General features: G+C 40.0%; 1 protein-coding gene and 2 long non-coding RNA genes across 3 annotated transcripts in view; 1 reads left to right on the top strand and 2 right to left on the bottom strand.

Annotated features, from left to right (window-relative positions):
- The window catches only part of LOC146507181 (uncharacterized), a 224,311-nt gene that overhangs the window by 119,602 nt on the left and 88,080 nt on the right, over positions 1-16,629 (bottom strand). The gene's annotated exons all lie outside the window — the stretch shown is intronic.
- The window catches only part of LOC146507185 (uncharacterized), a 144,708-nt gene that overhangs the window by 102,614 nt on the left and 25,465 nt on the right, over positions 1-16,629 (bottom strand). The window lies entirely within an intron of this gene.
- LOC146507187 (C-X-C motif chemokine 10-like) overlaps positions 14,660-16,629 on the top strand; it is a 4,457-nt gene continuing 2,487 nt past the window's right edge. Inside the window, exons 1-2 of the mRNA XM_085181266.1 lie at positions 14,660-16,423; positions 16,544-16,629. The exon at positions 16,544-16,629 is cut by the window's right edge and continues 41 nt beyond it. Coding sequence (XP_085037392.1) covers positions 16,372-16,423; positions 16,544-16,629 — 138 coding nt within the window. The 5' untranslated portion in view covers positions 14,660-16,371. The remainder of the gene's footprint in view (positions 16,424-16,543) is intronic.

Here is a 16,629-nt window from a genome sequence, read left to right as displayed (position 1 = left end):
TTCAATCTACAAACGACTATATACTTCTAAGCATAAATGATTATATATTTCTAAATACAAATGACAATAATAAAATATAAACCCAGGTCACTCTATAGTAGACACGCACAGCCTCCTCTCCCTCTGCCCTGTCCTCTGTCCTTTCCTCTTCCTCTGCAACCCATGTTTCCACTCACCACGGCACCAGCATCAGCGCTGCATTGTACAGGTCGGTACTTTGCATCTCTTCCTTTGCTGTTTTCTTTGTCTCCAGCCTTTTCTGGGCATGTCAGGTCTCAGTCTTTGGAAAATGTGTCCACAGAGCTGACTCTCATTAGGGTCATCTTCCACTTCGGTGGCTTAACCATGCCACTATTGGCTTTGAATGTTCTTTGCAGGTGTTTAATTTAACCATGTTAACTTTGTCAGGGAAAGCCTGTCAAAAAGCAACAGTCAGGTCAGCTATGGCATTCCAGTAATCCTAGTTGTCGCCATGTGTCCAGGACTGTGTCCAATATACGTTCTTAGGTATATTGATTCTATTACCCACATCACCCACTGCATGAGTATGTGAGTGGGCTGAGCAGCTCCTTTAGTCAGAGACTGAAACACCCTCGCTGCAGGAAGGAGCGCTTTCGCAGATCATTCATCCCAACAGCAGTTAGACTCTAACTCCTCAATCACGATGTCATAAGTCATTGGACACTGTGACCATCCACGGTCACCACTTCATGCATAATGGACCTTCCATGTGTATGGACATGTGCAGGTATATATGTCTGTATATGTATACATATGTATATTAAGTGTGTACATGTGTGTGTGTACATGTCTATAAATAGGAATAGTAGTGGTACAATAGCTATATCAAGCTATATAGTTTATGTCTTCCATATTTCCAACTATATCCATAATCACATACTATGTATGCTACCATTGTATATAGTGTATTATCTTACAATCCTTTAAACATCTGCCTGCCTACTAGACTGCATTTGGGGTCCTCAGGAATTAATTCGATTTATGCTGTTATCAGTGTTTGCAATGATAGCATGGCTGTCGTGTCATATTAATGTATGCTCTCGGTGTTTGCTGATATCAAACTGTGGTATGAGGACCACTGTGGGTTAATCTTTGTAGTGATACTCACTTTTTTTTTCATTTAGACCTGGTTTAATTCTGGTATAGTTGAATATTTGTATATAATCCTCGCAGCTGTCAGACTCTATAACAGGGGTCACCAGCCTTTCTTAAAACAGAGCTAGATAAAATTGTGAACAGTTTGGTTCATCTTTAGTTATATGGTTCTATCTAGCATATTCTATCTTGATAAGCTATGTCTTATCACAGGTTAATTTTTCAAAAATATTAACATTGATTTAAGCAAGGAAAGGGCTACATGTCAACATACAACTTTATTTCTATTAATGTCTTACTTCATTCCTACCTGATTGACATGTCTAGGAATTATGAGTGATTGGCACACTGTAGTGGTAAAAGTTGCTACCAATCAAATTATGATATGGTAAAGTTAAAACAAAACACAACTGACTGTTTTATATTATATCTAATATATATTATGTAATTATCCTTATAATTACAAAATGTTTTATGTAAGATTTATGTTTTATAATTTAAATCTGACATCACAAAAGTATTTTGGAATTTGAATAATGTATTTTGTAACTGCAGTACACATAATACTAATTTTGAACAATTTTGTCCAGGTTCCTTGCCACCGGGGACTGCTTCAGGACCATCGCGTTCAGTTTCAGAGTCGGTGTGTCCACGGTGTGCCAGATCACCCCCAGGTAGCGACGGCCATCTGGGACTGTCTAGTGGACGACTTCATGGCTGTGTCCTCACCTGGAGACTGGTGGTCCATCACAGAGGGATTCCAGGAGTGCTGGAACTTCCTTCTCTGCTGTGGAGCTCTGGATGGGAAGCACGTCCAGACAAAGGCACCCCATATATCATATAGGAGACACACACATTGATATACACTAATATACACTACACTACACTATTTATTCCATTTCTTTTTTTGTGGTGCCCAAATTTATGCACCTGCTTGATTTTGTTTAAACAATTGTTGCACACTTTTTGTAAATCCAGTAAACTTCTTTTCACTTCTCAAATATCACTGTGTGTGTCTCCTGTATGATATATTTAACTGACATTTTTTTATTGTAACAATCAACGATTTATACAGGAAAATAATGACTATTAACAAGATGGCCCAAACTTTTGCATCCCACTGTATTAGTATATATTGTCATTAGTATAATATGAAATAAATTCTACATGTGTCAAGTCGTGTGCCAACATTTGCTGTGTAGTAGAACTGAGACATTAGTCATTATAAAAATTTATTTGAAATAATATTAAAATTCTCACACAGAAAAACATTAAACATAAATATATAAAATATAAGTATTTACAGAGAGACAGGAATAAAAAGGACCCAGCTGCTCTCCAGAGCAGGAACAAAGCTGAGGAGGAAATGCTCCATTGGAGACTGGTGTGGCCTCTTCAGGGACACCAGGATGGCCAGCTCCACCGCTGATGGACCACCCTGGGACCCGTCCCTCATCTGCCTCGGAGCTGTCCTCCTCTGTGGGCCTGTAAAACACAGCACAAAACACAAAGAAATGAGAAGGCTGCTACTAGATTTTAATTTCAACATTGAAAAAACAAAAAAACAAAACAGGATATAATCAGATTGGTTGTAGATATTTAGTAAAGGTGATCACAAGGGAATCCCACCGAGTAAGGCTGGGTCATATCATACTATTGCCGACTGTCAAGCCTTTGAGTCGCCGAGCAGCTGAATAGGGGAATAATGTTGACGCGCCCGCTGTTCAAAACGTAAGTCAAAGTTCCAGGTTAAAAGTCCTTTATTTGTTATCAAATCCTTAAAATCCGTAGAAAAAACAGTGATCAAAAACATTCTAAGCTTGAGCGGTCAGCAAAAGTCAGCTTCCCCCATCACCCACTCATTCACAAAAATTCCCTCGGGACGTGAACAGGTGATATAGCAATCACTATTACTATTACCGACACCACGTGACCCAAAGCTACGCCTATCCACAACACATACCATTCACAGTAATACTGATATAATGTTCGGCAACGATAAGAAAATGAAATATCGCGATAGAATATGGGTAAAACGCACATGCGCAGTGCCTTTGTTTTCATATGCACATGGCGGAAAAAGCATGCCGGCAACGGAGAATTGGAAAGCGGATTGTTGAATGAAACTGATGAATTAGAATTGGTTTGTAAAAATGCTGCAACTTCAGTGGTGTGGAACTGGTTTAGCTTTCGTCCGTCAGATACACAACAAAGCACTAGTTTTGGTAGCGCATGCTAGCGGGCCGTCGTTATTACCATGTTGTTTGGAAAATACGGCACACTTAAAATCAATCCTTTGATTTTTCTGAAAATCGACAGTGCCCCTTATAATCCTGTGTGTCTTATGTATGAATTCTGGTTGTGTTTACTGACCTCGAAACAATTTTATGTGGTACACGGCGGTTGAAAATCTGTCAAATGTTTTAGTACGACTTTGCTAAGCTACGAACCCGCACCGCATGATGGATTTTTGGAAATTTGCATTTGCACTGTTAAATTTTTATATAACTTTAATGCACATAAAAAAATGCAGTTTAAATACATTGATTTTTTTTTCCACTAATAAAGTTGTGGAGTTGTAAAGTATTTTGTCTAGCGTCAATTATATCGTCAGTTATATCGTTATCGCAAATTTTCAAATGTATATCATGATAAACATTTTTGGTCATATCGCCCTGCTCTACCACAGAGTACAAAGCTATCAGTGCTTGCTGTACATCTGATGCTACAATTGCATACCTGTGGGTGCAGCAGCAGGAACGGAGGGACCAGGGACCGGGGAGCCAGGAGAAGCAACGGGGGATGCTCTGCTGCAGAATCAGTTGGTTCTATCAAGACAATATTAAATGTTAACAGGATGAATACAATAATCATAGAGAAAGTATATACAGTGGTCCCTCATTTATTGCAGCAGGGGTTATCAGAATAACTAGCCCCTCACCACGCATTTTATACACTTTTTTCCCCACACACATGAACATTAGTCACAGTTCTCACAAGTTGATTCTCAAAGTGCAAACCTTTGTAGATTGCAAAACGTAAAAGTATTATTATGCCGCGTTTTGTCTTCATCTACCTGCCACTTTCGTGCGCCTTTTTCCCTCGCAGTGCAGGTGTCTATTTCCGAATGAAGGTCATAGTTATGGGTGTTTTTGTGCTGTTTTTTCTATTGGACGTGATGGTTATCAAAACCAAACATGATAAATTTGGCAAGCGCAGGAGCACGGAGATTTGTCAATCAGGCTGCAGAATGCAATACTGTACTGTGCAATAAAAAAATCAGCGAAAAAGCGAGGCAGTGACGGATGAGCGGGACCACTGTGTCCTGTTTATTAATAAACAAAATATATTCCTATATGACAACATGCATAAAAGCAGAACGATATTTGTACATCAGTGGGAAAATAGCGGTGGCTTGCTAGCTTTTGTGCGGCTTCCCCGGGTCAGTCAAAAATTTCAAAAGAGAAATGAATGAACTTACCAGGTTGCCCGATCTCTTCATACATCTTCCTCCAAGCTCGGTCCTTTATATTCCTGTCTCGGTACAGAAAGCAGCTGGTGTCGTACAGCTCTGGGTTGTTTGCTACAGCGTTGATTAGCTTTTCCTCCATATTGAATAAAGAATGAAGGGCTTTGGCTGGATCCGCCCCTTTGACCTAGGTCAGAGCCACATCACCAGGCTTCTGTTGTCGCGGCTCGAATTGACGCTGGAGTTCAGATTTTTCCAACTCGAGCAGTAGACGAGATACGCGCATGCACAAAATGCAACACAAAAACTGATGTGTGTGGTTTTATTTGCGAGTCAAACGCGCCAGACGTATGGCGTTATTTTTGTGCCACTATTCTGAGCGCACGTAAAAAAAGTTTGCAGGTGCAAGTGTTGTATTTTGAGGGGAAATTTATTTTGAGCATAGAAAAGCTGAATTTGAGTGAACAAAATTCATTGCTGCGTGCAAAAAATGTATTTCAGTGTTTGCTATTATCCACACACACGCAATAGCAGCCCCTCTTGCTCAGTTTTTGCATTTGCACTTGCTTGCAATGTGTTGCTCTGCCCGTGTGCGCTCAACTCATTCTCTGCCACAAAACCAGCCAATCACAGACTTGGATGCAAAAAAATCTGATTGGCTGTTCTGGTCTCCAATCAGCTCAAAATGACAAAATGTAATATCCCAGAATCCATTTCATCCAAAACTCAATTGAGGCAGTGGCGGGGGAACACAGAGTTTGAAATATTACTTTTTCTGGGTCACAAAATAAACTTTAAAGATATTTTCATGCGAGAGTGTAGCTGTGTAAACTTCAAATACCTGCTCGATTTATCAAGACATATTTCCATAAGTGCTCTAATGTTTTCGGAGATGCCTGTTACCCACCAGCCGTTCGCATAGCTGGACTGGCCATTGGGCATACTGTTAAATTTGCGACAATGCGACAACAGAAGCCTGGTGATGTGGCTCTGACCATTTGCCCGGTGGGCCGATGATGATTTTTCATTTTTGTTTGTTTGTTTTTGTAACGGTATAAACAATGAAAGGTGATGGATTAGCCAATTGGTCATGATCAACTCTGGGCTGGACCAATTACAATACATTCGTATTGAAGGGAAAAGGAGTCCCGTACTTTAGCTAGAATGAAAAAAAGACACAATGCTGGAGTTATTCTGTCTTTACCTTGCACAGCTGCCTCTTCTCCCCTCATTCTCTCTCCCTCTCCTGTTGCTACTTCAATCATGAAACTGATCAATGATCAGCTGATCGTCTCTCTTGTTTGTTTATCTCCCACTTTGCGCCAGAAACAGAAAACCAGCGGATGTTGCGCTAAACAACAACAGCAGCACGTTCAAGCTTGATAAGCTGTTGTTATAATTTATTTAAAATTAATTTATAGTATCAGCTGATGTTTGCTGGAGCCACAGCTGTAAAAGCTGCTGCTCATGATATCGGTTTGGAAACATGAAGGTGATACAAATCATACATATATACCAACAAGACAGTGTACATCACTGTCACAACAGTGTTTGTTTTAGATCAAAGGCTTTATGGTTTTTCCTATAATACCTGGTGGTGTAGTCTGTGATTTATTTTGTCAGTTCAGCCTTATATATTATGTTTAACGCGAGTGACCACCTGGTCAGCTGGTGGGTAACAGGCATCTCCGAAAACGTTACAGCATTTATGCAAATATGTGATGTCTTGATGAATCGATATTAGATATTAGATATAGACAGATATTAGAAGTTTACACAGCACCATTCTCGCATGAAAATATCTTAAAAGTCGAGCTGATTGGAGACCAGAACAGCCAATCAGATTTTTTTGCATCCAAGTCTGTGATTGGCTGGTTTTGTGGCACAAAAGATGTGCATCTGCAACGTTTTGGAGTTGCTGTAGGGCTAGATCAAGCACCAGACTACAGCGTTGGAAGCTGGTGGTGACTCTCCACCAAATAGGGAGGCATGATTAAATAATGGTTACCAGTTGATGACCATCCTCCCCTGGCAATACAATGGAGCCACTGCAATGGGGCGTGATCTGAACATAGGGTGAAGGGATGGCCCAAGAGGTAATAGGGAAGTTAAGTGTGAGAGGAACTGACCTAAGAGATAGGATCATGCCGAAGTTTAAAACCTGGATCCTCCCTAGCCAGTTAAAAAGACTACGTGAAGTACACTCAGAAGATCTACTAGATAATGTGAATGCAGCACTATTGACAATACATACCGAGACCATTACCGAGACAAACCAGCTGATCCGGCCTCTGTGCCTGCGGCTCGGTTCACTCTGGCACAGCTGGCTGCCGGCGGAGCCGGCGGGCACGCCGGTGCAGCCCCCTCTAGCTTCTGCCCGGTGGCTACTGGGTGACCCCTCGTCTGGGGATCCTCAGCCCTTCCCATGAAGGTGGCACGGATGCCCCTCCGGTGGTCCTCCTTGGGCTCTTGCACTCTGGGGCCTCTGGATGTCTGGGGCCTGGATCTCCTCCATGCCTGCTTCATGCCCTGGGGGACAGGGCTATGGCTCTCTACATCCTCTAGCAGACCATTACATGGGGAAACCATTTGAATACAAGCGCGCCGATCCACACAGGTGTGCACATGGGTGTTCACTGTTCGTAGACTTAAATCACACCTTTCTTGGCTGCTACTTCAAAGCACATTGTGCGCTGTCTGTGCTGCACAACAACATTCAATATTTAGTATTTACTGCTGTTTACACTTAGCTAGATTAATGCGATGGTGTTGTGTATAGTATGTTGCTTTGTTTTGTTTTTTTTGCTTGTTTTCTATTCTTTTTCTCTCAACAGGTGATCCCGGAGATATTTTTTCTTCCCCCCTTTTCTCACTGTCCCTCTCCCCTTCTGTTTTTCTTTTCCTTCCTCTTTCTTTCTCCCTTTCCTATCCCTCACTCATGTCTGTCCCGTCTGTAACAACTGAAAATAAAATAAATAATAAAAACAAAGGTCGATCAAATGGACCAATACGGCAATGCCATGATGATCCATTTGGCAAAATAAATCCATTGGGTATCCTTGTTGGTCTTCAGACAACAATTCTGACGGCTAAAGAACCAAATGGGACAGGCGGAAAAAAAAAAAAAAAAAAAAAAAAAAAAAAAAAAGACAATACATACCGAGACCATTACCGAGACAAACCAGCTGATCTACACCACGGCAGCAGGGAGGATGGGGATGCCATTTGTAAAGTGAAACATGCTGAAATTAACGGCAAGATTTTTCCACATTTAGCTCACCTTACAAAAACATGTTTTTTCAAGTCAGTTTTTACAACATTTAGTAAAATATTTGTAACCAGTGTTGGGGAGTAACAGAATACATGTACCGTCGTTATGTATTTAAAATACAAAATATGAGTATTCCGTTGCAGTTACCTTTTAAAAGGTTGTATTCAGAATGCAGTTACAGTTGCTAGGGGCGATCGTGGCTCAAGAGTTGGCAGTTCGTCTTGTAATTGGAAGGTTGTTGGTTCGAGCCCCGGCTCCCACAGTCTCTGTTGTTGTGACCTTGGGCAAGACACTTCACCCGTTGCCTACTGGTGGTGGTCAGAGGGCCTGGTGGCGCCAGTGTCCGGTAGCCTCGCCTCTGTCAGTGCGCCCCAGGGCAGCTGTGGCTACAATGTAGCTTGCCATCACGAGTGTGTGAATGGGTGGATGACTGAATGTAGTGTAAAGCGCTTTGGGGTCCTTAGGGACTAAGTAAAGCCCTATACAAATACAGGCCATTTACCACTGACTTCGTTGAAATAAATGTATTACGTGGTATTTTCCTGTTTCATATGCTATGCCCTCTCTATTTTTGGTAATTTCACGCCGGTGGAAATCCAAACAAATGGTAAATGGACTGATTCTTATATAGCGCTTTTCTACTCTCCCGGAGTACTCAAAGCGCTCTATACAACATGCCTCATTCACCCATTCACACCCACTCATACAAGCACTTCTAAAGTCAACGTAGTGCAACGTAAACTACATTCATAAACTACATTCATACACAAAACACGTATTAAGAGGCTCTAATTCCTGGGTCTCAATCTCACGGCCCATGTCACCCCTACTTGCAGCCCGCATAATGACGTGTAGAAATATTTTTAAAAATTATTCAAAAAATTATTTAATATGAAGGGAATAGGTAGAGTGTTACAGGAATAGGCCTAAAGAATGTAGCATCATGGACAGTGTGCTCCGTGCTGCAGGGACAATGTGTCTGTGAGCGCAAGGGAGGGAGAAAAAGGAGAGTCGAAAAGTACGAGTTGTCACCTATCAGAAAGAGATGGAAGCATGTAAATATAATAATAACCACTGCAGCCAAAAAGAGTGCCTGACGAGCCCAGTTGTAAGTAAGCTATTAAGACTCGACTGTATGCTGTGTTCGTGTTTTCCTCCAAAACAATAAGTTCTGTTGGAGCAGCCTTTCAACACCTATCTCTTTCTCTCACTAGTAAAGCTGACCCAGATAAGAAAGTAAAGCTAGTTTTCGGTTACGACCCCAACACGGTACCCGACATATTAGCCAGAGGTCCCTTTACTACGGTTCGGAGCCACGGACCTGTTTTATATACGCGCGGAATAGTTTTCTATACCAGAGCGCTACTGTTAAGAGATGTATTCTAAAACACTTCAGCTGAGAGTCAGAGAGGAGAAACACACAGTTTTACTTGTTGCTTAGCAAGGGCAGCTCTGTGTGTGTGTGTCAGAGTGTGACCCCATAAACGACTTCCCTAAACCTGCTGGTCTGGAAAATCCAACAATTCATCTATATGTAAAAAAGGCACTTAGACTAAAACTGACATAGCTACGTTTATCCTACCGTAAAACAATAAAAGAAGGTACAACCTTTCCCATGCTCCCAGGATGTGGGTGTGAAAGCCAGTGCACTCTGGAATGCACACAAAGCCTTTGCAGACTATTAAGGATCGCACATCCTATCACTACCATATGCAAACTTATATTATTAAAAAAATTATACTGACTACTAAGTACAATTTTCTATTGACAGCTACAAAAAGTGCAGCCTTACCTGATGTCCACCTTACTTTTACTAATTTTATATTAAGATTTAAAAATCTATTTGGTATTGGTATGGCGAATAGCCTTCAGTAATAGTAATAAATCACACAGCAATAGTACATTCATGTAGTTGTAAAATAAAGCATGATAATATATTAAGTAATCCAAAGTATTCAGAATACGTTACTTCATTGAGTAACGTAGCGGAATACGTTACAAAATACATTTGGGGCATGTATTCTGTAATCTGTAGTGGAATACATTTTAGAAAGTAACCATCCCTACACTGTTTGTAACTTTTATATTTATAACACAATTTTAAATGTTAAATCCAATGTTAAATATTAAATTTAAACGTTAAATCTAAATGTAAAATTTTAGAATCTAAATATTATATTTACATCTAATGTTAAAACTAAATATTATATTTAAAGCTAAATAGTCGAAAAGTCCCATTCGTCAGGCTGAACTAACTGGTATATTTTGGGCCTTTGGCATACCTCTGATTTTTAAATGTGCTATATAAATAAAATTGTATTGTATTGTAATTGTAAATGTAAATTTAGATTTAAATTTAATTTCAGCATGTTTCACTTTACAAACGGCGATCAGTGCAAGTACAACAGCACAAGGAGCAGTACCCTTCATGGAGAAGGAGACTAGAGTCTAAGATCCAGGTGGTATGGATGGAGGTTAGCCAGCTATTAGAGCTGCAGAAATGGGCAATGAAGAAAGTACCTAAGAAGTACAGCAAGCTGTCCATACCTGAAGCCTTGGCCAGAGTGATAGAAAGGCAGGAGAATAAACCATCTGTTCATCACAGAACTAGCCAAGGTGTACTCTTCGTGGCAGGGGAACAATATGAGAACAGCAACCACCACAGCTGGAAACAGAGCATACTGGAAAGAGCATATGGGAGAAGGCGCAACACATAATGCCAATGAGTAGCTCTTTTCCATTCTTACTGACCAAAGCAGTTAAAGTGTACACACATTCAAGAGTTTTGCTCTCACACACACTCACACTCTGCTTCTTTGTTTGAAGCAGCTGCGTTGCTTTCTGTATTATGCATTATGTGTTTAACATCTTCATATTCTTCTAATATTATACTTTTATCTTCCTTTGTAAAATCAACGGTTCTGCTGCCACTCCACTTATCAAACCACAGACAGCCAAAGCCACACCCTTAATTGTGAACACATAGGGTGAATCCCATGTTAACTTGCTGATAATCAGCATTGTGTGTTGGCTCCTAAACTGTTTTTCTGATTGATTACAACAGAGTAAGTAAATCCTGATAACTGATAGATACTCTAGTACAGAGTCCCTATCGAAGCTTGTTTCTCCAACAGAAAAATTTCAAGATATCTTCTTGAAATATAAAGTTGAAATTTTGAGTTAGGCCTGTCAATCAGGAAGTTCAGTGAAGGATGCCATTTCCTTGTTAGCCAGATGCAGATGACTTAGATGCTTGCACACTCAAAATTGGATGGTGACTTCATTATAACAAAAATGAACAAATTGATGCCAAGTTCTTCAGCTTTAAATGCCTTCTAGTAAATGATAACTACATAAAAGATAATTTTTCATTGGTGAAAACAAGGTTCATGGGGTCAAGGGTAGGGCTGGGCTGTATCATACCGTTCACGGTAATACCGGTGTAATTTTGGGCAACCATAGGAAAATGAAATATATCGCGATAGAATATGGGTAAACGCGCATGCGCAGTGCCTATGTTTACATACGCACATGGCAGCGACGCAGAATGAGAAGAGCAAAAGTGGATCGTTAAATGAAACGGATGAACCAGAATTGGTTTGTAAAAATGCTGCAACTTCAGTGGTGTGGAACTGGTTTAGCTTTCGTTCGTCAGATACACAACAAAGTACTATTTTTGGTAGAGCATGCTAGCGGGCCGTCGTTATTACCGTGTTGTTTGGAAAATACGGCACACTTAAAATCAATCCTTTGATTTTTCTGAAAATCAACAGTGCCCCTTATAATCCCATGTGCCTTATGTATGAATTCTGGTTGTGTTTACTGACCTCGAAACGATTTTATGTGGTACAAGGCGCTGGAAAATCTGTCACATGTTTTACTACGACTTTGCTAAGCTACGAACCCACACCGCATGATGGATTGTCGGAGCATTACGGCTATCGTAGGCAGGAGCCTCACGGAGTGATACGTACTGTGCTTCAACATAACATTACCGTATTGTGTGTGTATAACCTCTTTTTAAGTTTTGTGGATATTATACATGGTTATGCTGAGGATATGTCGGCCAATTTCCACTGGAAATGCCTTTTGGTTAAACTGTCAGCAAGGAATTTGCACTGTTACATTTTTATATAACTTTAATGCACATAAAAAACAGCTGCTTGTTTACGTGAAAATACATTGATGGGGCTTTTTGCACTAATAAAGTTGTGGAGTTGTAAAGCATTTTGTCTAGTGTCAATTATATCGTGAGTTATATCGTTATCGCAAATTTTCAAATGTATATCGTGATAAATATTTTTGGTCATATCGCCCTGCTCTAGTCAAGGGTCACTTCCATGCAGGTAATTAAAATGTTGCTCTGTCATTTTGGAATCCAGATAACATTTTATTATTTTATTATTTCATTTTCATAGATTGGCAAAAAAGGTAAAAAAAAAAAAAGATACAAGGTGATAGCACACTTACATACCTCAATTACAAATACAGCTACACTTGCATCCAAATCAGATGCCATAATCTTTAGAAGTGTGAGCTTCAGACTACAGGAGCAACTCTTCCTGGAAAACATCTGATTTAATGACATGTGAATATATAGGTTTTGTCACCACTTTAGCATTTTAAGGTACATTGCAGAGTTTACTGGGACTGGGGTTTTCCATCAGCATGTTTCTTTCAATTTCATTTCCTCTTCTTTAGCAGTATTGAGAAATCTACTGAAAATTAAAAAAAAAAAAAAAAAAAAAAGCTGCAACATATTTTGTCAGTGTCATTGTCACAGAAGCAGAAGTTAGAAAACAACATGCCGAGTAAGCGACAAAATTACAGTTGTGTTGTGACTGAGCATAGAGGTTACTTCATGACCAGTGTTGGGAACGTTACTTTTAAAATGTATTCCACTATACCATACCAATACCAACAAGAAATCTTAATATAAAATGAGTAACAGTTGGGATGACATTATGTAAGGCTGCAGTTTTTTAGCACTCTGGTATAGAAAACTATTCCGCGCGTATATAAAACAGGTCCCCGGCTCCGAACCGTAGTAAAGGGACCTCTGGCTAATTAGTCGGGTTCCGTGTCGAGCTCGTAGCCGAAAACTAGCTTTACTTTGTTGTCTGGGTCAGCTTTGCTAGTGAGAGAAAGAGAGAGGCGTTGAAAGGCTGCTCCAACGGAACTTATTGTTTCGGAGGAAAACGAACACAGCGTACAGTCGAGTTTTAATAGCTTACTTACAACTGGGCTCATCAGGCTCTCTTTTTGGCTGCAGTGGTTATTATTATATTTACATGTTTCCATCTACCGTTTGTGGTCGGTGACAACTCGTACTTTTCGACTCTCCTTTGTCTCCCTCCCTTGCGCTCACATGGCAGTCCATTCTCCCTGCAGCACGGACTGCACTGCCAATGAGGCTACATAATTTAGGGTTATTGCCTGTAACACTCTAACACTCTCTGATTGAGACACATGCATTAGGGCCTCGTATTGCGTGTTTTGTTTGGGTTTCCACCGGCGTCAAATTACCAAAAATAGAGAGGGCATAGCCTAACATATGAAACAGGAAAATAGGATATGGATTACATATTCGTGTAATCCATTTATTTCAACAAAGTAACTGTATTCTGAATACCACCCTTTTAAACGGTAATTGTAACGGAATACAGTTACTCATATTTTTTATTTTAAATACGTACATGTAGGGCTGGGCCATATTATACTGTTCACGGTAATACCGGTACAATATTAGGCAACGATAAGAAAATAAAATAATGCGATAGAATATGGGTAAAATGTGCATGTGCAGTGCCTTTGTTTTCATACGCACATGGCCGAAAAAGCATGGCAGCAACGGAGAATGAGAAGGGGGAAAGCGGATCATTGAGTGAAACGGATGAAACAGAATTGGTTTGTAAAAATGCTGCAACTTCAGTGGTGTGGAACTGGTTTGGTGTTTGTCCGTCAGATACCCACCAAAGCACATTTTTTTGTAGAACATGCAAGCGGGCAGTCGTTATTGCTGTATTTGTCAGACTAAGGTGCTCGTAAATCTGGGTCCAAAACTCCGTCCGCTTCAGGTCCCAAAGTCAAACGAACACTGCGGCATCACTGAGAGTTAAAAATAGGGCTGTACGATATAATGATATATATCGGATGACGATATAAAAATGTTTCATTTTACGCTATCGTTTGTTTTGTGGTGTCGCAAAATAAACTGTTTATGGCAATATTTTTTCATCGTTTTCATGGTCACTGTAGTGGTTATATTAATTTCTTAAAGTTCTCTCTTTCTCTTATATTTTATATAACCACACTACGGAAAGACAAGCGCCCGTTTTTATGCGTTGTTGTGAGCAACAACAACGGTAGAACCATCACGTGTCCGGTTGTTTATTTTCCACATAAACCTTTCACAATAAAGCTCCAGATCCTGTTGAGAATTTTCAAAATAAACTGAAAGAGTCTGCAGAGTGCTAAAAAATAAACCTTAGACTCAAACGTTAGAACAGGCTTTTCCCCACAGCACGCTGTGTAATAAATACTAACAAAGAAAACGGCAGCCGTTACAAGTTATGTCTAAAAATGCATCCTTTAATGCATCGATTATAACACTCGACTCCAGGTACACGACGCCCAGCTGGAAACACTTCACGCAAGTTGAGGTGCCCGAGATTCACAGAATTTACAGAAAACGTTAAATCTTTGTGATTTATATCGTTATCGGGACGATAGATGTCTTATATCAGGATGTGAGATTTTGGTCATATTACACAGCCCTAGTTAAAAACTGTCTAAATTCTTTCATTTTTAATAAAACAAACAGCATTGCAGCTTTACCAGGTGTAACAATTAAGTTTAACATCCAGGCATCCATGAAAACAGAATTTATTACATTTAACAGAATTAGAAGTTAGCATGATATACCATGTTCTCACTGAAAGATTTCTGAAAAAATTAAAACGCACAGCTCTGCTATCACTTCCAACATAAATGAAGACAGAAAACTAAACAGAAGTGACATTTGTAGGGTTACTGAAGTTGGGCTACCTGGTATATAATGATGTGCTACATGATCGCTAGCGACACAGCTATGTTAGCATAACATAAACAGTGAAGCTCCAGGATGAATGCTAACATTTTTCCACTCGATAAAAGTTAACGTGAGGGTTCCTGATGGTTAGAGACAAATGCAATCGCATGGCAGGATGCTGTAAACTAGTGATGTGTCGGTCGCAAACGAAACGGCTCTTAGAGCCGACTCTTTGAAGTGAACAACGTAAGCCATAAGGAGCCGTGTTTTTTTTTTCTGTCTCTCACCCTTTTGCTCGCACTTTTCCCCCGCTTCGCTCCGCACGCGAGCCTTGTGCTCTGCGCTGGGCAGAGGGGTATGGCGTTATTTTTGTGCCACTATTCTGAGCGCACGTATAAAAAATTGCAGGTGCAAGTGTTGCAATTTGAGGAGAAATTTATTTTAAGCGAAGAAAAGCTAAATTTGAGTGAACAAAATTCATTGCTGCGTTCCAAAAATTTATTTCTGTGTTTGCTATTATCCATACACACACAATAGCAGCCCCTGTCACTCAGTTTTTGCACTTGCTCGCAATGTGTTGCTTGTGCTCTCAACATTTCTGCCTGTGCGCGCTCAACTCTTTCTGTTCACTGTTATATTTGTGCCACAAAACCAGCCAATCACAGACTTGGATGAAAAAGAATCTGATTGGCTGTTTTGGTCTCCAATCAGCTCAAAATGACGAAATGCAATATCCCAGAATCCATTTCGTCCAAAACTCAAACGAGGTAGTGGCGGAGGAACACAGAGTGGCGGAGTTTGAAATATTACTCTTTCTGGGTCACAAAATAAACTTTTAAGATATTTTCATGCGAGAATGATGCTGTGTAAACTTCAATATTTGCTCGATTTATCAAGACATCACATAATTGCATAAGTGCTCCCAAAAAAAAAAAACAGGGGGGAAAGCCTTTCTGCAGGATATTTGTTTTCTTTAATCCTAAATCTAACAAGAACATTAAAAAATAAACCCAAACATACAAAGTGGAAGGCCACAGTCAGAGGTCAGCGTAATCACATAGATCTACATAGCTGAGAAAATCCTTTTTGCGTTTTTAAAAAAAAAAAAATCAGATCTCACATTAAAAATGCAACTGGAAGCTTTATGGTGATAGCTAAAGTGTAAGGGATAACAGTGTACAAAACAGTTTAAATTAATATATAGTTGCTTTTGTCATGAGCTGTCTTATTAATGTCATTTATGTACCTAAATGATTTCCCTCTGTAGGCATTTTTTCAATAGCTGTGATTCTCGGAAACAGGCTTTGTAGAGGGGAAAAAGAAGAAGAAAGTGAAAGGCATTCTGGAAGTGAAATTAATACCTCTTGGAGGTGGGGACCACTTGTGCAAGCAGTGTATATAAGCGTGCTGCTTACTGCTTCACAGCATCAGGAGCCATACTCAAGACAGAAACGGTGAACAGCGGATCTGCCTGCAGCCACAACTATGAACTCAGTCACTGCCTTCGTTGCCTGCCTGCTTATCCTAGGTGCACAAGGTACTGTGAAAATCTTATTTTTTTCCTTTTTTATTTTATTTTTTTTTATTCACCCTGTTTATATAAATGGATATTTTGGCTGCTAATCAACAGATAATGCTCTTGTCTTTTCCTACACAGGACAACCAGCCAGCAAATCTAATAAATGCAAGTGTTACAGTTACATTGGCAGGATCAGCCCAAAGCTCATCAAGGCTGAGCCAATG

Source organism: Neolamprologus multifasciatus, chromosome 12, assembly GCF_963576455.1.
Source record: "Neolamprologus multifasciatus chromosome 12, fNeoMul1.2, whole genome shotgun sequence".
Classification (NCBI taxonomy): domain Eukaryota; kingdom Metazoa; phylum Chordata; class Actinopteri; order Cichliformes; family Cichlidae; genus Neolamprologus; species Neolamprologus multifasciatus.
This window is presented reverse-complemented; position numbering and strand designations above follow the sequence as displayed.